The sequence below is a fragment of the Scyliorhinus torazame genome, chromosome 27 (genome assembly GCF_047496885.1).
Source record: "Scyliorhinus torazame isolate Kashiwa2021f chromosome 27, sScyTor2.1, whole genome shotgun sequence".
In the NCBI taxonomy this organism is placed as follows: domain Eukaryota; kingdom Metazoa; phylum Chordata; class Chondrichthyes; order Carcharhiniformes; family Scyliorhinidae; genus Scyliorhinus; species Scyliorhinus torazame.
Window position 1 is genome coordinate 32,225,455 of NC_092733.1, and position 24,871 is coordinate 32,250,325.

At 60.1% G+C, this 24,871-nt stretch overlaps 1 protein-coding gene across 3 annotated transcripts in view; it reads left to right on the top strand.

Moving 5' to 3' along the window:
* Positions 1–24,871, top strand: part of mvb12a (multivesicular body subunit 12A) — a 120,328-nt gene that overhangs the window by 41,583 nt on the left and 53,874 nt on the right. For all 3 annotated transcript variants that reach the window (XM_072491230.1, XM_072491229.1, XM_072491228.1), the window contains exons 5-7: positions 5,907–6,036; positions 6,885–7,007; positions 7,369–7,466. In XM_072491230.1, the coding sequence (XP_072347331.1) occupies positions 5,907–6,036; positions 6,885–7,007; positions 7,369–7,466 (351 nt within the window). The remainder of the gene's footprint in view (positions 1–5,906; positions 6,037–6,884; positions 7,008–7,368; positions 7,467–24,871) is intronic.

Consider the following 24,871-nt stretch of genomic DNA (forward strand, 5'->3'; position numbering starts at 1 on the left):
AGTCCCCCCCTCTCCCTGCTACGCTGCAAGAACCCCCTCCTCACTCTCGGGGTCTTCCCAGCCCACACAAAACTCATGACGCTTTTCTCGATCTTCTTGAAAAAAGCCTTCGTGACCATCACCGGGAGGCACTGAAACACAAAAAGGAATCTCGGGAGGACTACCATTTTGACCGCCTGCACCCTCCCCACCAGTGACAGGGGCACCATGTCCCATCTCTTAAAATCCTCCTCCATCTGTTCCACCAATCGTGTTAAATTAAGCCTATGTAAGGTTCCCCAACTCCTGGCTATCTGGATCCCCAAGTAACGGAAATCCCTTGTTACCCTCCTCAGCGGTAAATTCTCTATTCCCCTGCTCCGCTCCCCCGGATGTACCACAAACGACTCACTCTTCCCCATGTTCAATTTGTACCCCGAGAATTCCCCAAACTCCCCAAGCGTCTGCATTATCTCCGGCATCCCCTCCACCGGGTCCGCAACATACAACAGTAAATCATCTGCATACAATGATACCCGGTGTTCTTCTCCTCCCCTGAGTACTCCCCTCCACTTCCTGGAGCCCCTCAGTGCTATGGCCAGGGGCTCAATTACCAATGCAAACAGTAACGGAGACAGGGGACACCACTGCCTCGTCCCTCTATAAAGACGGAAGTAGTTAGACCTCTGCCTGTTCGTGATCACACTTGCCACCGGGGCCCTATATAGCAGCTGTACCCATCCAATGAACCCTTCACCAAAACCAAATCTCCTCAACACTTCCCACAGGTAGTCCCACTCCACCCTGTCAAATGCTTTCTCGGCATCCATCGCCACCACTATCTCCGCCTCCCCCTCTGGTGGGGGCATCATTATCACCCCTAGCAGCCTCCATATGTTCGTGTTCAGCTGTCTCCCCTTAACGAACCCAGTTTGAACCTCATGGACCACCCCCGGGACACAATCCTCTATCCTCGTCGCCATTACCTTGGCCAAGAGCTTAGCATCTACATTCAAAAGGGAAATGGGCCTGTAGGACCCACACTGCAGCGGGTCTTTATCCTTCTTCAAAAGTAACAATATTGTCGCCTCCGACATAGTCGGGGGCAACTTCCCCCTTTCCCTGGCCTCATTAAAGGTTCTCGTCAAGAGCGGGGCCAGTAGGTCTATATATTTCCTATAAAATTCCACCAGGAACCCATCCGGTCCCGGGGCCTTCCCCGCCTGCATGCTCCCAATCCCCTTTACCACCTCCTCCACATCCATCTGTGCTCCCAGTCCCGCCCTCTCCTGTTCCTCCACCTTCGGGAATTCCAGCTGATCCAGGAAATGCATCATTCCCTCCTTCCCTTCCGGGGGCTGAGCCTTATACAACCTCTCATAGAATGTCTTAAACACCCCATTCACTCTCTCCGCTCCCCGTTCCATCTCTCCCTCCTCATCCCTCACCCCACCTATCTCCCTCGCCGCTCCCCTCTTCCTCAATTGTTGGGCCAGTAACCGACTCGCCTTCTCTCCATACTCATACTGCACTCCCTGTGCCCTCCTCCACTGTGCCTCTGCCTTACCCATGGTTAGCAGGTCAAATTCCACATGTAACCTTTGTCTTTCCCTGTACAGTCCCTCCTCCGGTGCCTCTGCATATTGCCTGTCCACCCTCCGAAGTTCTCTCAGCAATCGCTCCCTTTCTTTACTCTCTTGCTTCCCTTTATGTGCCCTTATGGATATCAATTCCCCTCTGACCACCGCCTTCAACGCCTCCCAGACCACTCCCACCTGAACCTCTCCATTGTCATTAAGCTCCAAGTACCTTTCGATACACCCCCTCACCCTTAGACATATCCCCTCATCCGCCAACAGGCCCATATCCATTCTCCAGAGTGGGTGCTGTTCCTTTTCCTCTCCTACCTCCAGATCTACCCAGTGTGGAGCGTGGTCCGAGATGGCTATGGCCGTGTACTCTGTCCCTGTCACCTTCGGAATCAGTGCCCTTCCCAGGACAAAAAAGTCTATCCGTGAATATACCTTGTGAACATGGGAGAAGAATGAGAACTCCTTACTCCTCGGTCTGATAAATCTCCAAGGATCTACTCCTCCCATCTGCTCCATGAAGTCCTGAAGCACCTTGGCTGCTGCCGGCCTCCTCCCGGTCCTGGACCTCAACCGGTCCAGCCCTGGATCAAGCACTGTTTTGAAATCTCCCCCCATTACCAACTTTCCCGCCTCCAGGTCCGGGATACGCCCCAACATAGGCCTCATGAAGTTTGCATCATCCCAGTCCGGGGCGTATACGTTCACCAGGACCACCGCCTCCCCTTGCAGTCTGCCACTCACCATCACGTATCTACCCCCACTGTCCGCCGCTATGGTCTTTGCCTCAAACAGTACCCGTTTCCCCACTAAAATAGCCACACCCCTATTCTTCGCATCCAAACCCGAATGAAACACCTGTCCCACCCATCCTTTACGTAGTCTGACCTGATCTGTCAATTTCAGGTGCGTCTCCTGCAACATAACCACATCTGCCTTTAATTTCTTTAGGTGTGCGAGTACCCGCGCCCTTTTAATCGGCCCATTCAGCCCTCTCACGTTCCACGTGATCAACCGGGTTGGGGGGCTCTTTACCCCCCCCCCCACCCCCTTGACGACTAGCCATCCCCTTTTTTACCCCAGCTCCTCACCCGGTTCCCACGTGCCCGTATATCCCACCAACGGTGCCCTCCCGCCTCGACCACCCCGCCCCATAACAGCTCCCCCTTCCCCTTAGCAGCAGCAACCCAGTTAGCTCCCTCCCCCCCCCCTCCTCTGCTAGATCCCCCTCTAGTGTAATTACACCCCCCATGTTGCTCCCAGAAGTCAGCGAACTCTGGCTGACCTCGGCTTCCCCGTTTGCCCTCAGCCTCTCACTGTGCGAGGCCCCCACCTTCCTGCGTCCCTGTTCCTGCCTTAATTACCATAGCACGGGAACGAGGCCCGCGTTTCCCACTCAGCCCCGCTTTCCTACCCACCGGCGCCCACAGTTCCTCATACTCCCCCCCCCCCCCCCCCCCAAACGAGGGGAAGAGAGAAAATTTACAGGATTAAAGAGTTAACAATTGAAAAATCATCCCCCCCCCCCCCCTTCCTCGTCCCACATAGTCACCCCACCACTTTGCCCCAGAAGCTCTTTCTCTCGCCAGACTATTCCAGCTTCTCGTCCACTATGAATGTCCACGCCTCTACTGCCGTCTCAAAGTAGTGGTGCTTCCCTTGGTATGTAACCCACAGTCTCGCTGGTTGCAGCATTCCAAATTTCACCTTTTTGTGAAGCACCGCCTTAGCCCGATTGAAACTTGCCCTCCTTCTCGCCACCTCCGCACTCCAATCCTGGTATACGCGGATCGCCGCGTTCTCCCACCTGCAGCTCCGAGTTTTCTTCGCCCATCTTAGGACCATCTCTCTGTCATTATAGCGGTGAAACCGCACCACTATGGCTCGAGGTATTTCTCCTGCCCTTGGTCTTCGCGCCATAACTCGATAAGCTCCCTCCACCTCCAAAGGGCCCGTCGGGGCCTCCGATCCCATTAGCGAGTGAAGCATCGTGCTCACATATGCCCCGACGTCCGCCCCCTCTGCGCCCTCGGGAAGACCTAAGACTCTTAGACTCTTCCTCCTCGAATTATTCTCCAGGGCTTCCACCCTCTCCACAAACCTCTTGTGCTGCGCCTCGTGCATCTCTGTCTTCACCACCAGGCCCTGAATTTCATCTTCATTTTCAGCAGCTTTTGCCTTCACGACCCGAAGCTCCAGCTCCTGGGTCGTCTGCGCCTCCTTTAGCCCTTCAATCGCCTGTGGCATCGGGGCCAACACCTCATCTTCAGCTCTTCCACACAGCGCCACAGGAACTCTTGTTGCTCCAGGCCCCATATCGAACTGCCACCTTCCGACGCCATCTTGCTTCGAGCTTCCCTTCCTTGCCGCTGCTCCGAAGGATCCACTGCAATCCGGCCGCTATCCTCTCCTTTTTCCATCAACGTCCGGGGGGATTCCCTTCTATTTCACCGCACAGTGATTTTGGCCGTTTAAAATTGCCGTTGGGGTTCTTATCAAGAGCCCAAAAGTCCGTTCCAAATGGGAGCTGCCGAAACGTGCAGCTTAGCTGGTCATCACCGCACCCGGAAGTCCTTATAAATTGAATTTAAATTCCACCAGCTCCGTGGTGGGATTTGAACCTATGCCCCCAGACCGTTAGGATCACTGGTCCAGTGACATCACCTCTACACTGTCTCCCCCTTAGGAGCTATGAAGCAAATGGGCTGGAAGTAGCAGTTTGCAAACCTCCAGCCTCGTGAAACCTACATGGGAGAAAGCAGTAAGGAAGACTAATAGGTGAAAATAGTCTTTGCTGCTCTGGCGCTGTGGGTTGGATTGTCAGGCACAAGGACTGTTTGTGTGATCCTTTACTCAAACACCAAGCTTGATGCAGTAGCGATTTATAATTAGCCAGATGTCTTTCGCTTAATGCCTGGAAGCTGCATAACGGTGAAGCTTCATCCCCTGCTCTAAATAAGTGGAATTTGCCACAAAATAATCCTCTTTCAGACCAGTATTCTCTTCTACAAATATGGACACCGATAAAACGAGCAACTCGCAACAAATTGAAAGCATGGGCAAGTTTCAGATATTGTATTCTGACAGTCACCCGCTGAGTGCAGTGCTTCTCGCCAATCAGAAAGCGCTTGGAGAACTGGTGGGCACCGAGGGATCCCAGTCTAAGATTACCCGCATTAATCGGAGGATCCCCGTATTCACCGTAATTTTGTGCAGCCCGCCGGTTTTTGCCAAGCCCAGGAACAGAGCGACTGGGTGATCCTGTGACTTGTTTCTCCACTATCCGGGTGGCTAAAGATGAGGGTCTTTGGGAAGAATTTTTAAAAATGTAAAACATTTTTTCCAATTACTTTTTTCCAATTAAGGGGCAATTTAGCGTGGCCAATCCACCTACCCTGCACATCTTTTGGGTTGTGGGGGTGGGACCCACGCAAACACTGGGAGAATGTGCAAACTCCACATGGACAGTGACCCCCAGGCCAGGATTGAACCCGAGTCCTCGGTGGAGTGAGGCAGCAGTGCTAACCACGCCACTGTGCCACCCTGGGACTTTGAGAAGAAGCGCAACCGGAATCTTGAAAACATTCAAGCGGGCTGCAACCTCTGGCACTGCGCAGATACATGAAGGGTCATTTCTGGTCGCCGCATTATAGGAAGGATGTGGAAGCGTTGGAAAGGGTCCAGAGGAGATTTACCAGAATGTTGCCTGATATGGAGGGAAGATCTTATGAGGAAAGGCTGAGGGACTTGAGGCTGTTTTCGTTAGAGAGAAGAAGGTTAAGAGGAGACTTAATTGAGGCATACAAGATGATCAGAGGATTGGATAGGGTGGACAGTGAGAGCCTTTTTCCTCGGATGGTGATGTCTAGCACGAGGGGACATAGCTTTAAATTGAGGGGAGATAGATATAGGACAGATGTCAGAGGTAGGTTCTTTACTCAGAGAGTAGTAAGGGCGTGGAATGCCCTGCCTGCAACAGTAGTGGACTCGCCAGCACTAAGGGCATTCAAATGGTCATTGGATAGACATATGGACGATAAAGGAATAGTGTAGATGGGCTTTAGAATGGTTTCACAGGTTGGTGCAACATCGAGGGCTGAAGGGCCTGTACTGCGCTGTAATGTTCTATGTTCACTGCACAGAAATGGCACGCAGTCGGAGTATGACTGAGTGGTTTGAGATTAACAGCATGCAGTCCAACTCCCCAGTGGTATCAGAGTGGATTCCTGTACACTTGACTGGCTGGCTGGCTGTCCCCCCCCCCACCACACACACGCACCAGCCCACTATCTCTGCTGATTTTCGTCTCAAGTAACAATTAACCTGCTGTTTCTCCAGAGGTCAATGTGTCTAAAAAGAAACGACTTTGTATTAAGAGGGTCCCGTTCAGTGAGGCGGACACTGCTGTGTTTGATGTCAAACTGACCGGGAAAAGCAAGCAGATTGTGCCTTTATACACGTGCATAGGGTAAGTAATGCTCACCATCATTTCTGATACATTAGTGCCATGTTACAAGTAACAAAAGACAAAGCCCACCAGGTGTACTTTTCACACTGTTGAAGTAAATTTCCACCCAGTGTGTAGGGCACCTGTGATTTATTTATTGGGTTGAGATCAGAAAGACCGAGCCAGTCCGCAGTGTAAACTAACGCTACTACCCCACCTGATTAGCAGCCAACACACAAGCATTCAAGCTAATTGCAAACACACCTTGCAATCCCACCCTTCGAGGAACATTGTGGTAATATCAGGCATTGGGCCAGCAGGCTGGGGAGTGCAGCCTGGGCCAACACCACCAATTCCTCAAAGCGGAGCAATGCTTGGGATTCATTTTCATGACTTCTGCACTGATATCGTTCACTTTTGAAATCAGTGGAAGCTTTATGTGCGACTGAGAGATTTCACCCTGTAAAAATGGAGCTTCTGTGTAGTCGTTTCATATTAACAATATCCCCTGGCTGTGTTCTCCATTTGATTCACATCAGTCTTGTCACCAGGAAGTGTATTTAAACAAATACCTTTAGCTTGCTACCTAATGGGGATTGTTAGATTATCTCATTGTTGGTCACTGTGACTGGTCTGATTTACTTAATCTGCAGGATTTGAAGAGACTCTCGATAGTTAGAGACCTTTGATATTGTCTTCACTTTTCAGGAGTGTATATTTTCATTTACATGGTCACGCATTTACTGCGTGCCTGCATTTATCAAATGTCTGCGTATTGATTCTCTGTGCATCTGTTCCTATTTAGTGTGTGTCTGACTGTTTGGCATGCGTGAATGTGTCTTTATTCGCTTTCGTCCTTTGTTTTGCAGAGAGCTGAGTGGTTTTGTCATCTGGTGTCGGAAAGGGAAAGTGGCCAAGCCGAAACCACTGCCCAAGCCAAGAAGCATCAGTTTTGATATGAGAGGCCTGTCGCTGGAGAATGAGAGCTCAAGGTGCTTATCTCGAATGTAAATGTGCTTCACAGAATATATGGTGAATTTTGGCTCTGGATTTTGACATAGCAACAGATGGATGGAAGATATAATGGAACAGAACAAGGATTAACTGAAAGAATATTTTGTTCCAATCTTTGACACTGTGCTGGATGCTTTTACAAAAGTCCATCTGTTTTATATGACAATAAAGTTCAGCTTTTTGGATGTAATAAAAGCTTTTAAATTTCAGAAAGATTTATGCTGCGGGAAGAGCAAATTCAGGCCCAGCACTGCAGGACTGAGATGAAAGTCTCATTGGCATAAAGAGCACACGAGTACATTGTAAAAACTTCAATTGAACCTCTTTTATTTATTGTAGGATAAAGGAAGAACCCCTGGTTCGAATCAGTAAAAGGCGCACAAACCTGGAGCACAAAGATTCCATTTACAGCGCGGAAAACATCTATGGGATCTCGGGTAAGGGGGGACAACCCCAAATCATTCATCGATTTCACTCATAGTCAACTCTCTCATTCCTCACCCTGCTTGTAAACCCCCGAGTGAGTCAAAGTCACCGGCAGAACCAGCAAAAGGGAGAGCATGCAGACATACGAATTAGGAGCAGGAGTAGGCCATTCAGCCCCTCGAGCCTGCTCCACTATTCAATAAGGTACACACTCCTGTCAGCATCAACGGGGTCTGGAGATGGTCAGCAGTTTCAAATTCCTCGGGGTGCACATCTCCAAAAATCTGTCCTGGTCCACCCACGTCGACACTCCCACTAAGAAAGCACAACAGCTCCTATACTTCCTCAGGAAACAAAGGAAATTCGGCATGTCCACATTGACTCTGATCAACTTTTACAGATGCACCATAGAAAGCATCCTATCGGGCTGTATCACAGCCTGGTATGGCAACTGCTTGGCCCAGGACCGCAAGAAACTTCAGAGAGTCGTGAACACCGCCCAGTCCATCACACAAACCTGCCTCCCATCTATTGACTCCATCTACACCCCCGTTGCCTAGGGAAAGCGGGCAGCATAATCTAAGACCCCTCCCACCCGGCTTACTCACTCTTCCAACTTCTTCCATCGGGCAGGAAATACAAAAGCCTGAGAACACACACGAACAGATTCAAAAACAGCTTCTTCCCCGCTGTTACCAGACTCCTAAACGACCCTCTTATGGACTGACCTCATTAACACTACACCCCTGTATGCTTCATCCGATGCCGGTGCTTATGTAGTTACATTGTGTACCTTGTGTTACCCTATTATGTATTTTCTTTTATTTCCTTTTCTTCCCATGTACTTAATGATCTGTTGAGCTGCTCGCAGAAAAATACTTTTCACTGTACCTCGGTACACGTGACAATAAACCAATCCAAATCCAAAGTCATGGCTGATCTGGTTGTGCTCTCAAATCCACACTTTCTACCACCGGTTACTTTTGATTCGCTTAAGTCCAGAATGGATCTATTTCTCCCTTGGCGAGGGAACTTTACGCCTGGTCATTAATGTTCTCTCTAATGAATACAGGAGCAACAAAATCTTTGAGTAAAATCAAGTCCCTGGCACCGGCTATCTGATGTGCAACAGTCCTAACACCTAACACTTGAAGCAGAACATTAGCATTGCATGTGACCGATCTTTTGTAATGTTCTTTGTTCATCCTGTGGAGTTATCCCAACTCACCATCCACTCTCCCACTCTCCTCCGCCACCATCCACTCTCCTCCGCCACCATCCACTCTCCCACTCTCCGCCACGTCCATCCACTCTCCCACTCTCCTCCCCGCCATCCACTCTCCTCCGCGACCATCCACACTCCCGCTCTCCTCCCCGCCATCCACTCTCCCACTCTCCTCCGCCACCATCCACTCTCCCACTCTCCTCCGCCACCATCCACTCTCCCACTCTCCTCCGCCGCCATCCATTCTCCCAATCTCCTCCGCCGCCATCCACCCTCCTCCGCCACCACCATCCACTCTCCTCCGCCACCATCCACTCTCCCACTCTCCGCCGCCGCCATCCACCCTCCTCCGCCACCACCATCCACTCTCCTCCGCCACCATCCACTCTCCCACTCTCCTCCGCCACCATCCACTCTCTCATTCTCCTCCGCCGCCATCCACTCTCCCACTCTCCTCTGCCACCATCCACTCTCCCACTCTCCTCCGCCACCATCCACTCTCTCATTCTCCGCCGCCATCCACTCTCCTCCACCGCCATCCACTCTCCTCCCCGCCATCCACTCTCCCACTCTCCTCCGCCGCCATCCACTCTCCCACTCTCCTCCGCCGCCATCCACTCTCCCACTATCCTCCACCGCCATCCACTCTCCTCCCCGCCATCCACTCTCCCACTCTCCTCCGCCACCATCCACTCTCCCACTCCCCTCCACTGCCATCCACTCTCCTCCGCCGCCATCTACTCTCCCACTCTCCTCCGCCACCATCCACTCTCCCACTCTCCTCCGCCACCATCCACTCTCCCACTCCCCTCCACCGCCATCTACTCTCCCACTCTCCGCCACCCACTCTCCTCCACCGCCATCCACTCTCCCACTCTCCTCCGCCACCATCCACTCTCCCACTCCCCTCCACCGCCATCCACTCTCCCACTCTCCGCCACCACCATCCACTCTCCTCCCCCGCCATCCACTCTCCTCCACCGCCATCCACTCTCCTCCACCGCCATCCACTCTCCCACTCTTGTCCGCCACCAACCGCTCTGCCAGTCTCCGCCACCACCATCCACTCTCCTCCCCGCCATCCACTCTCCTCCACCGCCATCCACTCTCCTCCACCGCCATCCACTCTCCCACTCTCCTCCGCCGCCATCCACTCTCCCACTCTCCTCCACCGCCATCCACTCTCCTCCACCGCCATCCGCTCTCCCACTCTCCTCCACCGCCATCCGCTCTCCCACTCTCCTCCGCGAACCATCCACTCTCCCAGTTTCCTCCCCCACCATCCACTCTCCCACTCTCCTCCGCCGCCATCCACTCTCCCAGTTTCCTCCCCCACCATCCACTCTCCCACTCTCCCCCGCCGCCATCCACTCTCCCACTCTCCTCCACCGCCATCCACTCTCCTCCACCGCCATCCACTCTCCTCCGCCGCCATCCACTCTCCCAGTTTCCTCCCCCACCATCCACTCTCCTCCACCACGATCCACTCTCCCACTCTCCTCCACCGCCATCCACTCTCCCACTCTCCTCCCCGCCATCCACTCTCCTCCGCCGCCATCCAATCTCCCACTCTCCTCCACCACCATCCACTCTCCCACTCTCCTCCACCGCCATCCACTCTCCCATTCACCTCCACCGCCATCCACTCTCCCGCTCTCCTCCGCCACCATCCGCTCTACCACTCTCCTCCACTGCCATCCACTCTCCTCCCCCGCCATCCACTCTCCCGCTCTCCTCCCCTGCCATCCACTCTCCTCCACCACCATCCTCTCTCCCGCACTCCTCTCCCGCCATCCACTCTCCCGCTCTCCTTCTCCCGCCATCCACTCTCCTCCCCGCCATCCACTCTCACGCTCTCCTCCCCGACATCCACTCTCCCGCTCTACTCCCCGCCTTCCACTCTCCCGCTCTCCTCCCCGCCATCCACTCTCCCGCTCTCCTCTCCGCCATCCACTCTCCCGCTCCCCTCCCCGCCATCCACTCTCCCGCTCCCCTCCCCGCCATCCACTCTCCCGCTCCCCTCCCCGCCATCCACTCTCCCGCTCTCCTCCCCGCCATCCACTCTCCCGCTCCCCTCCCACCATCCACTCACCCGCTCCCCTCCCCCGCCAGCCACTCTCCCGCTCTCCTCCCCGCCGTCCACTCTCCCGCTCTCCTCCCCCGCCGTCCAATCTCCCGCTCTCCTCCACCGCCTTCCACTCTCCCGCTCTCCTCCACCGCCGTCCACTCTCCCGCTCTCCTCCACCGCCGTCCACTCTCCCGCTCTCCTCCACCGCCGTCCACTCTCCCGCTCTCCACCACCGCCGTCCACTCTCCCGCTCTCCTCCACCGCCGTCCACTCTCCCGCTCTCCTCCAGCGCCGTCCACTCTCCCGCTCTCCTCCACCGCCGTCCACTCTCCCGCTCTCCTCCACGCTATCCACTCTCCCGCTCCCCTCCCCGCCATCCACTCTCCCGCTCCCCTCCCCGCCATCCACTCTCCCGCTCTCCTCCCCCGCCATCCACTCTCCTCCCCGCCATCCCCTCTCCCACTCTCCTCCCCGCCATCCACTCTCCCGCTCCCCTCCCCGCCATCCACTCTCCCGCTCTCCTCCCCGCCATCCACTCTCCTCCCCCGCCATCCCCTCTCCCACTCTCCTCCCCGCCATCCACTCTCCCGCTCCCCTCCCCGCCATCCACTCTCCCGCTCTCCTCCCCGCCATCCACTCTCCCGCTCCCCTCCCCACCATCCACTCACCCGCTCCCCTCCCCCGCCAGCCACTCTCACGCTCTCCTCCCCCGCCGTCCACTCTCCCGCTCTCCTCCCCCGCCGTCCACTCTCCCGCTCTCCTCCCCCGCCGTCCACTCTTCCGCTCTCCTCCCCCGACGTCCGCTCTCCTCCCCCGACGTCCGCTCTCCTCCCCGACGTCCGCTCTCCTCCCCGACGTCCGCTCTCCTCCCCCGACGTCCGCTCTCCTCCCCCGACGTCCGCTCTCCTCCCCCGACGTCCGCTCTCCTCCCCCGACGTCCGCTCTCCTCCCCCGACGTCCGCTCTCCTCCCCCGACGTCCGCTCTCCTCCCCCGACGTCCGCTCTCCTCCCCCGACGTCCGCTCTCCTCCCCCGACGTCCGCTCTCCTCCCCCGACGTCCGCTCTCCTCCCCCGACGTCCGCTCTCCTCCCCGACGTCCGCTCTCCTCCCCCGACGTCCGCTCTCCTCCCCACCATCCACTCTCCTCCCCACCATCCACTCTCCCGCTCTCCTCCCCCACCATCCACTCTCCCGCTCTCCTCCCCCACCATCCACTCTCCCGCTCTCCTCCCCCACCATCCACTCTCCCGCTCTCTGCTACCGCCATCCACTCTCCCCCACCGCCATCCACTCTCCCGCTCTCTGCCACCACCATCCACTCTCCCCCACCACCATCCACTCTCCCGCTTTCCTCCGCCACCATCCACTCTCCTCCACCGCCATCCACTCTCCCGCTCTCCTCCGCCACTATCCGCTCTGCCAGTCTCCGCCACCACCATCCACTCTCCTCCACCGCCATCCACTCTCCCGCTCTCCTCCCCCGCCATCCCCTCTCCAGCTCTCCTCCCCGCCAACCACTCTCCCGCTCTCCTCCCCTGCCATCCACTCTCCCGCTCTCCTCCCCCGCCATCCACTCTCCCGCTCTCCTCCCCCGCCATCCACTCTCCCGCTCTCCTCCACCGCCGTCCACTCTCCCGCTCTCCTCCACCGCGGTCCACTCTCCTGCTCTCCTCCACCGCCGTCCACTCTCCCGCTCTCCTCCACCGCCGTCCACTCTCCCGCTCTCCTCCACCGCCGTCCACTCTCCCGCTCTCCTCCACCGGCGTCCACTCTCCCGCTCTCCTCCACCGCCGTCCACTCTCCCGCTCTCCTCCACCGCCGTCCACTCTCCCGCTCTCCACCACCGCCGTCCACTCTCCCGCTCTCCTCCACCGCCGTCCACTCTCCCGCTCTCCTCCCCCGCCGTCCACTCTCCCGCTCTCCTCCACCGCCGTCCACTCTCCCGCTCTCCTCCACCGCCGTCCACTCTCCCGCTCTCCTCCACCGCCGTCCACTCTCCCGCTCTCCTCCACCGCCGTCCACTCTCCCGCTCTCCTCCACCGCCGTCCACTCTCCCGCTCTCCTCCACCGCCGTCCACTCTCCTCCCCCGCCGTCCGCTCTCCTCCCCCGCCGTCCGCTCTCCTCCCCGCCGTCCGCTCTCCTCCCCGCCGTCCGCTCTCCTCCCCGCCGTCCGCTCTCCTCCCCCGCCGTCCGCTCTCCGCCCCCGCCGTCCGCTCTCCTCCCCGCCGTCCGCTCTCCTCCCCCGCCGTCCGCTCTCCTCCCCCGCCGTCCGCTCTCCTCCCCCGCCGTCCGCTCTCCTCCCCCGCCGTCCGCTCTCCTCCCCCGCCGTCCGCTCTCCTCCCCGCCGTCCGCTCTCCACCCCCGCCGTCCGCTCTCCACCCCCGCCGTCCGCTCTCCACCCCCGCCGTCCGCTCTCCACCCCCGACGTCCGCTCTCCTCCCCCGACGTCCGCTCTCCTCCCCCGACGTCCGCTCTCCTCCCCCGACGTCCGCTCTCCTCCCCCGACGTCCGCTCTCCTCCCCCGACGTCCGCTCTCCTCCCCCGACGTCCGCTCTCCTCCCCCGACGTCCGCTCTCCTCCCCCGACGTCCGCTCTCCTCCCCCGACGTCCGCTCTCCTCCCCCGACGTCCGCTCTCCTCCCCCGACGTCCGCTCTCCTCCCCCGACGTCCGCTCTCCTCCCCCGACGTCCGCTCTCCTCCCCGACGTCCGCTCTCCTCCCCGACGACCGCTCTCCGCCCCCGACGTCCGCTCTCCGCCCCCGACGTCCGCTCTCCTCCCCCGACGTCCGCTCTCCTCCCCCGACGTCCGCTCTCCTCCCCCGACGTCCGCTCTCCTCCCCCCGACGTCCGCTCTCCTCCCCCGACGTCCGCTCTCCTCCCCCGACGTCCGCTCTCCTCCCCCGACGTCCGCTCTCCTCCCCCGACGTCCGCTCTCCTCCCCCGACGTCCGCTCTCCTCCCCCGACGTCCGCTCTCCTCCCCCGACGTCCGCTCTCCTCCCCCGACGTCCGCTCTCCTCCCCCGACGTCCGCTCTCCTCCCCACCATCCACTCTCCCGCTCTCCTCCCCCACCATCCACTCTCCCGCTCTCCTCCCCCACCATCCACTCTCCCGCTCTCCTCCCCCACCATGCACTCTCCCGCTCTCCTCCCCCACCATCCACTCTCCCGCTCTCCTCCCCACCATCCACTCTCCCGCTCTCTTCTACCGCCATCCACTCTCCCCCACCGCCATCTACTCTCCCGCTTTCCTCCGCCACCATCCACTCTCCTCCACCGTCATCCACTCTCCCCCACCGCCATCCACTCTCCCGCTTTCCTCCGCCACCATCCACTCTCCTCCACCGCCATCCACTCTCCCGCTCTCCTCCGCCACTATCCGCTCTGCCAGTCTCCGCCACCACCATCCACTCTCCTCCACCACCATCCACTCTCCCGCTCTCCTCTGCCACCATCCACTCTCCCACTCCCCTGCACCGCCATTTACTCTCCCACTCTCCGCCACCCACTCTCCGCCACCAGCATCCACTCTCCTCCCCCGCCATCCACTCTCCCACTCTCCTCCACCGCCATCCACTCTCCCACTCCCCTCCACCGCCATTTACTCTCCCACTCTCCTCAGCCACCATCCGCTCTGCCAGTCTCCGCCACCACCATACACTCTCCCACTCTCCTCCACCGCCATCCACTCTCCTCCACCGCCATCCACTCTCCCACTCTCCTCCTCCGCCATCCACTCTCCCACTCTCCTCCACCACCATCCACTCTCCTCCACCGCCATCCACTCTCCTCCACCGCCATCCACTCTCCCACTCTCCTCCACCGCCATCCACTCTCCCACTCTCCTCCGCCGCCATCCACTCTCCTCCACCGCCATCCACTCTCCCACTCTCCTCCGCCGCCATCCACTCTCCCACTCTCCTCCGCCGCCATCCACTCTCCTCCGCCGCCATCCACTCTCCCACTCTCCTCCGCCGCCATCCACTCTCCTCCCCCACCATCCACTCTCCCACTCTCCTCCACCACCATCCACTCTCCCACTCTCCTCCACCGCCATCCACTCTCCCACTCTCCTCCCCGCCATCCACTCTCCTCCGCCGCCATCCACTCTCCCACTCTCCTCCCCCACCATCCACTCTCCCACTCTCCTCCCCCACCATCCACTCTCCCACTCTCCTCCACCACCATCCACTCTCCCACTCTCCTCCGCCGCCATCCACTCTCCCACTCTCCTCCCCCGCCATCCACTCTCCCACTCTCCTCCACCACCATCCACTCTCCCACTCTCCTCCACCACCATCCACACTCCCGCTCTCCTCCACCGCCATCCACTCTCCCACTCTTCTCCACCACCATCCACTCTCCTCCACCGCCATCCACTCTCCCACTCTCCTCCACCGCCATCCACTCTCCCACTCTCCTCCACCGCCATCCACTCTCCCACTCTCCTCCGCCACCATCCACTCTCCCACTCTCCTCCACCGCCATCCACTCTCCCACTCTCCTCCACCACCATCCACTCTCCTCCACCGCCATCCACTCTCCCACTCTCCTCCACCGCCATCCACTCTCCCACTCTCCTCCGCCGCCATCCACTCTCCTCCACCGCCATCCACTCTCCCACTCTCCTCCGCCGCCATCCACTCTCCCACTCTCCTCCACCGCCATCCACTCTCCCACTCTCCTCCGCCGCCATCCACTCTCCTCCACCGCCATCCACTCTCCCACTCTCCTCCGCCGCCATCCTCTCTCCCACTCTCCTCCGCCGCCATCCACTCTCCCACTCTCCTCCGCCGCCATCCACTCTCCCACTCTCGTCCACCGCCATCCACTCTCCTCCGCCGCCATCCACTCTCCCACTCTCCTCCGCCGCCATCCACTCTCCTCCGCCGCCATCCACTCTCCCACTCTCCTCCCCCACCATCCACTCTCCCACTCTCCTCCACCACCATCCACTCTCCCACTCTCCTCCACCACCATCCACTCTCCCACTCTCCTCCACCGCCATCCACTCTCCCACTCTCCTCCGCCACCATCCACTCTCCCACTCTCCTCCACCGCCATCCACTCTCCCACTCTCCTCCACCGCCATCCACTCTCCCACTCTCCTCCCCGCCATCCACTCTCCTCCGCCGCCATCCACTCTCCCACTCTCCTCCCCCACCATCCACTCTCCCACTCTCCTCCACCGCCATCCACTCTCCCACTCTCCTCCGCCGCCATCCACTCTCCCACTCTCCTCCCCCACCATCCACTCTCCCACTCTCCTCCACCACCATCCACTCTCCCACTCTCCTCCCCCACCATCCACTCTCCCACTCTCCTCCCCCACCATCCACTCTCCCACTCTCCTCCACCACCATCCACTCTCCCACTCTCCTCCACCGCCATCCACTCTCCCACTCTCCTCCACCGCCATCCACTCTCCCACTCTCCTCCCCGCCATCCTCTCTCCTCCGCCGCCATCCACTCTCCCACTCTCCTCCCCCACCATCCACTCTCCCACTCTCCTCCACCGCCATCCACTCTCCCACTCTCCTCCACCGCCATCCACTCTCCCACTCTCCTCCCCGCCATCCACTCTCCTCCGCCGCCATCCACTCTCCCACTTTCCTCCCCCACCATCCACTCTCCCACTCTCCTCCACCGCCATCCACTCTCCCACTCTCCTCCGCCACCATCCACTCTCCCACTCTCCTCCACCGCCATCCACTCTCCCACTCTCCTCCACCGCCATCCACTCTGCCACTCTCCTCCCCGCCATCCACTCTCCTCCGCCGCCATCCACTCTCCCACTCTCCTCCGCCGCCATCCACTCTCCCACTCTCCTCCCCCACCATCCACTCTCCCACTCTCCTCCCCCACCATCCACTCTCCCACTCTCCTCCGCCGCCATCCACTCTCCCAGTTTCCTCCACCGCCATCCTCTCTCCCACTCTCCTCCGCCGCCATCCACTCTCCCACTCTCCTCCGCCGCCATCCACTTTCCCAGTTTCCTCCACCGCCATCCACTCTCCTCCGCCGCCATCCACTCTCCCAGTTTCCTCCGCCGCCATCCACTCTCCCACTCTCCTCCACCACCATCCACTCTCCCACTCTCCTCCACCGCCATCCACACTCCCATTCTCCTCCACCGCCATCCACTCTCCCACTCTCCTCCGCCACCATCCGCTCTCCCACTCTCCTCCACTGCCATCCACTCTCCTCCGCCGCCATCCACTCTCCCGCTCTCCTCCCCTGCCATCCACTCTCCTCCACCACCATCCTCTCTCCCGCTCTCCTCCGCCGCCATCCACTCTCCCAGAGTCCTCCCCCACCATCCACTCTCCCACTCTCCTCCACCGCCATCCACTCTCCCACTCTCCTCCTCCGCCATCCACTCTCCCACTCTCCTCCGCCGCCATCCACTCTCCCACTCTCCTCCGCCGCCATCCACTCTCCTCCGCCGCCATCCACTCTCCCACTCTCCTCCGCCGCCATCCACTCTCCTCCCCCACCATCCACTCTCCCACTCTCCTCCACCACCATCCACTCTCCCACTCTCCTCCACCGCCATCCACTCTCCCACTCTCCTCCCCGCCATCCACTCTCCTCCGCCGCCATCCACTCTCCCACTCTCCTCCCCCACCATCCACTCTCCCACTCTCCTCCCCCACCATCCACTCTCCCACTCTCCTCCACCACCATCCACTCTCCCACTCTCCTCCGCCGCCATCCACTCTCCCACTCTCCTCCCCCGCCATCCACTCTCCCACTCTCCTCCACCACCATCCACTCTCCCACTCTCCTCCACCACCATCCACACTCCCGCTCTCCTCCACCGCCATCCACTCTCCCACTCTTCTCCACCACCATCCACTCTCCTCCACCGCCATCCACTCTCCCACTCTCCTCCACCGCCATCCACTCTCCCACTCTCCTCCGCCACCATCCACTCTCCCACTCTCCTCCACCGCCATCCACTCTCCCACTCTCCTCCACCACCATCCACTCTCCTCCACCGCCATCCACTCTCCCACTCTCCTCCGCCGCCATCCACTCTCCTCCACCGCCATCCACTCTCCCACTCTCCTCCGCCGCCATCCACTCTCCCACTCTCCTCCACCGCCATCCACTCTCCCACTCTCCTCCGCCGCCATCCACTCTCCTCCACCGCCATCCACTCTCCCACTCTCCTCCGCCGCCATCCTCTCTCCCACTCTCCTCCACCGCCATCCACTCTCCCACTCTCCTCCCCCGCCATCCTCTCTCCCACTCTCCTCCGCCGCCATCCACTCTCCCACTCTCCTCCGCCGCCATCCACTCTCCCACTCTCCTCCACCGCCATCCACTCTCCTCCGCCGCCATCCACTCTCCCACTCTCCTCCGCCGCCATCCACTCTCCCACTCTCCTCCGCCGCCATCCACTCTCCTCCGCCGCCATCCACTCTCCCACTCTCCTCCCCCACCATCCACTCTCCCACTCTCCTCCACCACCATCCACTCTCCCACTCTCCTCCACCGCCATCCACTCTCCCACTCTCCTCCGCCACCATCCACTCTCCCACTCTCCTCCACCGCCATCCACTCTCCCACTCTCCTCCACCGCCATCCACTCTCCCACTCTCCTCCGCCGCCATCCACTCTCCTCCGCCGCCATCCACTCTCCCACTCTCCTCCCCCACCATCCACTCTCCCACTCTCCTCCACCACCATCCACTCTCCCACTCTCCTCCACCGCCATCCACTCTCCCACTCTCCTCCGCCGCCATCCACTCTCCCACTCTCCTCCACCGCCATCCACTCTCCTCTGCCGCCATCCACTCTCCCACTCTCCTCCCCCACCATCCACTCTCCCACTCTCCTCCACCGCCATCCACTCTCCCACTCTCCTCCGCCGCCATCCACTCTCCCACTCTCCTCCCCCACCATCCACTCTCCCACTCTCCTCCACCACCATCCACTCTCCCACTCTCCTCCCCCACCATCCACTCTCCCACTCTCCTCCCCCACCATCCACTCTCCCACTCTCCTCCACCACCATCCACTCTCCCACTCTCCTCCACCGCCATCCACTCTCCCACTCTCCTCCACCGCCATCCACTCTCCCACTCTCCTCCCCGCCATCCACTCTCCTCCGCCGCCATCCACTCTCCCACTCTCCTCCCCCACCATCCACTCTCCCACTCTCCTCCCCCACCATCCACTCTCCCACTCTCCTCCCCCACCATCCACTCTCCCACTCTCCTCCCCCACCATCCACTCTCCCACTCTCCTCCACCACCATCCACTCTCCCACTCTCCCACTCTCCTCCACCGCCATCCACTCTCCCACTCTCCTCCCCGCCATCCACTCTCCTCCGCCGCCATCCACTCTCCCACTCTCCTCCCCCACCATCCACTCTCCCACTCTCCTCCACCGCCATCCACTCTCCCACTCTCCTCCGCCACCATCCACTCTCCCACTCTCCTCCACCGCCATCCACTCTCCCACTCTCCTCCACCGCCATCCACTCTCCCACTCTCCTCCCCGCCATCCACTCTCCTCCGCCGCCATCCACTCTCCCACTCTCCTCCCCCACCATCCACTCTCCCACTCTCCTCCCCCACCATCCACTCTCCCACTCTCCTCCCCCACCATCCACTCTCCCACTCTCCTCCGCCGCCATCCACTCTCCCAGTTTCCTCCACCGCCATCCTCTCTCCCACTCTCCTCCGCCGCCATCCACTCTCCCACTCTCCTCCGCCGCCATCCACTTTCCCAGTTTCCTCCACCGCCATCCACTCTCCTCCGCCGCCATCCACTCTCCCAGTTTCCTCCGCCGCCATCCACTCTCCCACTCTCCTCCACCACCATCCACTCTCCCACTCTCCTCCACCGCCATCCACACTCCCATTCTCCTCCACCGCCATCCACTCTCCCACTCTCCTCCGCCACCATCCGCTCTCCCACTCTCCTCCACTGCCATCCACTCTCCTCCGCCGCCATCCACTCTCCCGCTCTCCTCCCCTGCCATCCACTCTCCTCCACCACGATCCTCTCTCCCGCTCTCCTCCGCCGCCATCCACTCTCCCAGAGTCCTCCCCCACCATCCACTCTCCCACTCTCCTCCACCGCCATCCACTCTCCCACTCTCCTCCTCCGCCATCCACTCTCCCACTCTCCTCCGCCGCCATCCACTCTCCCACTCTCCTCCGCCGCCATCCACTCTCCCAGAGTCCTCCACCACCATCCACTCTCCCACTCTCCTCCCCGCCATCCACTCTCCTCCGCCGCCATCCACTCTCCCACTCTCCTCCCCGCCATCCACTCTCCTCCACCGCCATCCACTCTCCCACTCTCCTCCACCGCCATCCACTCTCCCACTCTCCTCCACCACCATCCACTCTCCCACTCTCCTCCACCGCCATCCACTCTCCCACTCTCCTCCCCGCCATCCACTCTCCCACTCTCCTCCCCGCCATCCACTCTCCTCCGCCGCCATCCACTCTCCCACTCTCCTCCACCACCATCCACTCTCCCACTCTCCTCCGCCGCCATCCTCTCTCCCACTCTCCTCCGCCGCCATCCACTCTCCCACTCTCCTCCGCCGCCATCCACTCTCCCAGTTTCCTCCACCGCCATCCACTCTCCTCCTCCGCCATCCACTCTCCCACTCTCCTCCGCCGCCATCCTCTCTCCCACTCTCCTCCGCCGCCATCCACTCTCCCACTCTCCTCCGCCGCCATCCACTCTCCCAGTTTCCTCCACCGCCATCCACTCTCCTCCGCCGCCATCCACTCTCCCAGTTTCCTCCGCCGCCATCCACTCTCCCACTCTCCTCCACCACCATCCACTCTCCCACTCTCCTCCACCGCCATCCACACTCCCATTCTCCTCCACCGCCATCCACTCTCCCACTCTCCTCCGCCACCATCCGCTCTCCCACTCTCCTCCACTGCCATCCACTCTCCTCCCCCGCCATCTACTCTCCTTCTCCCGCCATCCACTCTCCTCCCCGCCATCCACTCTCACGCTCTCCTCCCCGCCATCCACTCTCCCGCTCTCCTCCCCGCCATCCACTCTCCCGCTCTCCTCCCCGCCATCCACTCTCCCGCTCCCCTCCCCACCATCCACTCTCCCGCTCCCCTCCCCCGCCATCCACTCTCCCACTCTCCTCCCCCGCCGTTCACTCTCCCGCTCTCCTCCCCCGCCGTCCACTCTCCCGCTCTCCTCCACCGCCGTCCACTCTCCCGCTCTCCTCCACCGCCGTCCACTCTCCCAGAGTCCTCCCCCACCATCCACTCTCCCACTCTCCTCCACCACCATCCACTCTCCCACTCTCCTCCACCGCCATCCACTCTCCCACTCTCCTCCCCGCCATCCACTCTCCTCCGCCGCCATCCACTCTCCCAGAGTCCTCCCCCACCATCCACTCTCCCACTCTCCTCCACCGCCATCCACTCTCCCACTCTCCTCCACCGCCATCCACTCTCCCACTCTCCTCCTCCGCCATCCACTCTCCCACTCTCCTCCGCCGCCATCCACTATCCCACTCTCCTCCGCCGCCATCCACTCTCCCAGAATCCTCCCCCACCATCCACTCTCCCACTCTCCTCCACCACCATCCACTCTCCTCCACCGCCATCCACTCTCCCACTCTCCTCCGCCGCCATCCACTCTCCCACTCTCCTCCGCCGCCATCCACTCTCCCACTCTCCTCCCCGCCATCCACTCTCCTCCACCGCCATCCACTCTCCCACTCTCCTCCGCCGCCATCCGCTCTCCCACTCTCCTCCGCTGCCATCCACTCTCCTCCGCCACCATCCACTCTCCCAGTTTCCTCCCCCACCATCCACTCTCCCACTCTCCTCCGCCGCCATCCACTCTCCCACTCTCCTCCGCCGCCATCCTCTCTCCCACTCTCCTCCGCCGCCATCCGCTCTCCCACTCTCCTCCGCCGCCATCCACTCTCCCACTCTCCTCCGCCGCCATCCTCTCTCCCTCTCTCCTCCGCCGCCATCCACTCTCCCACTCTCCTCCGCCGCCATCCACTCTCCCACTCTCCTCCGCCGCCATCCACTCTCCCACTCTCCTCCGCCGCCATCCACTCTCCCACTCTCCTCCGCCGCCATCCACTCTCCCAGTTTCCTCCGCCGCCATCCACTCTCCTCCGCCGCCATCCACTCTCCCAGTTTCCTCCGCCGCCATCCACTCTCCTCCACCGCCATCCACTCTCCCACTCTCCTCCGCCACCATCCGCTCTCCCACTCTCCTCCACTGCCATCCACTCTCCTCCCCCGCCATCCACTCTCTCGCTCTCCTCCCCTGCCATCCACTCTCCACCACCACCATCCTCTCTCCCGCTCTCCTCTCCCGCCATCCACTCTCCCGCTCTCCTTCTCCCGCCATCCACTCTCCTCCCCGCCATCCACTCTCACGCTCTCCTCCCCGCCATCCACTCTCCCGCTCTCCTCCCCGCCATCCACTCTCCCGCTCTCCTCCCCGACATCCACTCTCCCGCTCCCCTCCCCGCCATCCACTCTCCCGCTCTCCTCCCCCGCCATCCACTCTCCTCCCCGCCAACCCCTCTCCAGCTCTCCTCCCCAGCCATCCACTCTCCCACTCTCCTCCCCGCCATCCACTCTCCCGCTCCCCTCCCCGCCATCCACTCTCCCGCTCTCCTCCCCGCCATCCACTCTCCCGCTCCCCTCCCCACCATCCACTCTCCCGCTCCCCTCCCCCGCCATCCACTCTCCCGCTCCCCTCCCCCGCCATCCACTCTCCCACTCTCCTCCCCCGCCGTCCACTCTCCCGCTCTCCTCCCCCGCCGTCCACTCTCCCGCTCTCCTCCACCGCCGTCCACTCTCCCGCTCTCCTCCACCGCCGTCCACTCTCCCGCTCTCCTCCACCGGCGTCCACTCTCCCGCTCTCCTCCACCGCCGTCCACTCTCCCGCTCTCCTCCCCGCCGTCCGCTCTCCTCCCCGCCGTCCGCTCTCCTCCCCGCCGTCCGCTCTCCTCCCGCCGTCCGCTCTCCTCCCCGCCGTCCGCTCTCCTCCCCGCCGTCCGCTCTCCTCCCCGCCGTCCGCTCTCCTCCCCGCCGTCCGCTCTCCTCCCCGCCGTCCGCTCTCCTCCCCGCCGTCCGTTCTCCCCCCCCCGCCGTCCGCTCTCCCTCCCCCGCCGTCCGCTCTCCCCCCCCCGCCGTCCGCTCTCCCCCCCCGCCGTCCGCTCTCCCCCCCCGCCGTCCGCTCTCCTCCCCCGCCGTCCGCTCTCCTCCCCCGCCGTCCGCTCTCCTCCCCCGCCGTCCGCTCTCCTCCCCCGCCGTCCGCTCTCCTCCCCGCCGTCCGCTCTCCTCCCCGCCGTCCGCTCTCCTCCCCCGCCGTCCGCTCTCCTCCCCGCCGTCTGCTCTCCTCCCCCGCCGTCCGCTCTCCCGCTCTACTCTGCCACCATCCACTATCCGCTCAAAGAACAACAAAGAACAAAGAAATGTACAGCACAGGAACAGGCCCTTCGGCCCTCCAAGCCCGCGCCGACCATACTGCCCGACTAAACTACAATCTTCTACACTTCCTGGGTCCGTATCCTTCTATTCCCATCCTATTCATATATTTGTCAAGATGCCCCTTAAATGTCCCTATCGTCCCTGCTTCCACTACCTCCTCCGGTAGCGAGTTCCAGGCACCCACTACCCTCTGCGTAAAAAACTTGCCTCGTACATCTACTCTAAACCTTGCCCCTCTCACCTTAAACCTATGCCCCCTAGTAATTGACCCCTCTACCCTGGGGAAAAGCCTCTGACTATCCACTCTGTCTATGCCCCTCATAATTTTGTAGACCTCTATCAGGTCGCCCCTCAACCTCCTTCGTTCCAGAGAGAACAAACCGAGTTTATTCAATCGCTCCTCATAGCTTATGCCCTCCATACCAGGCAACATTCTGGTAAATCTCTTCTGCACCCTCTCTAAAGCCTCCACATCCTTCTGGTAGTGTGGCGACCAGAATTGAACACTATACTCCAAGTGTGGCCTAACTAAGGTTCTATACAGCTGCAACATGACTTGCCAATTCTTATACTCAATGCCCCGTCCAATGAAGGCAAGCATGCCGTATGCCTTCTTGACTACCTTCTCCACCTGTGTTGCCCCTTTCAATGACCTGTGGACCTGTACTCCTAGATCTCTTTGACTTTCAATACTCTTGAGGGTTCTACCATTTACTGTATATTCCCTACCTGCATTAGCCCTTCCAAAATGCATTACCTCACATTTGTCCGGATTAAACTCCATCTGCCATCTCTCCGCCCAAGTCTCCAGACAATCTAAATCCTGCTGTATCCTCAGACAGTCCTCATCGCTATCCGCAATTCCACCAACCTTTGTGTCGTCTGCAAACTTACTAATCAGACCAGTTACATTTTCCTCCAAATCATTTATATATACTACAAACAGCAAAGGTCCCAGCACTGATCCCTGTGGAACACCACTGGTCACAGCCCTCCAATTAGAAAAGCATCCCTCCATTGCTACCCTCTGCCTTCTATGGCCTAGCCAGTTCTGAATCCACCTTGCCAGCTCACCCCTGATCCCGTGTGACTTCACCTTTTGTACTAGTCTACCATGAGGGACCTTGTCAAAGGCCTTACTGAAGTCCATGTAGACAACATCCACTGCCCTACCTGCATCAATCATCTTAGTGACCTCCTCGAAAAACTCTATCAAGTTAGTGAGACACGACCTCCCCTTCACAAAACCGTGCTGCCTCTCACTAATACGTCCATTTGCTTCCAAATGGGAGTAGATCCTGTCTCGAAGAATTCTCTCCAGTAATTTCCCTACCACTGAAGTAAGGCTCACCGGCCTGTAGTTCCCGGGATTATCCTTGCTACCCTTCTTAAACAGAGGAACAACATTGGCTATTCTCCAGTCCTCCGGGACATCCCCTGAAGACAGCGAGGATCCAAAGATTTCTGTCAAGGCCTCAGCAATTTCCTCTCCAGCCTCCTTCAGTATTCTGGGGTAGATCCCATCAGGCCCTGGGGACTTATCTACCTTAATATTTTTTAAGACACCCAACACCTCGTCTTTTTGGATCACAATGTGACCCAGGCTATCTACACCCCCTTCTCCAGACTCAACATCTACCAATTCCTTCTCTTTGGTGAATA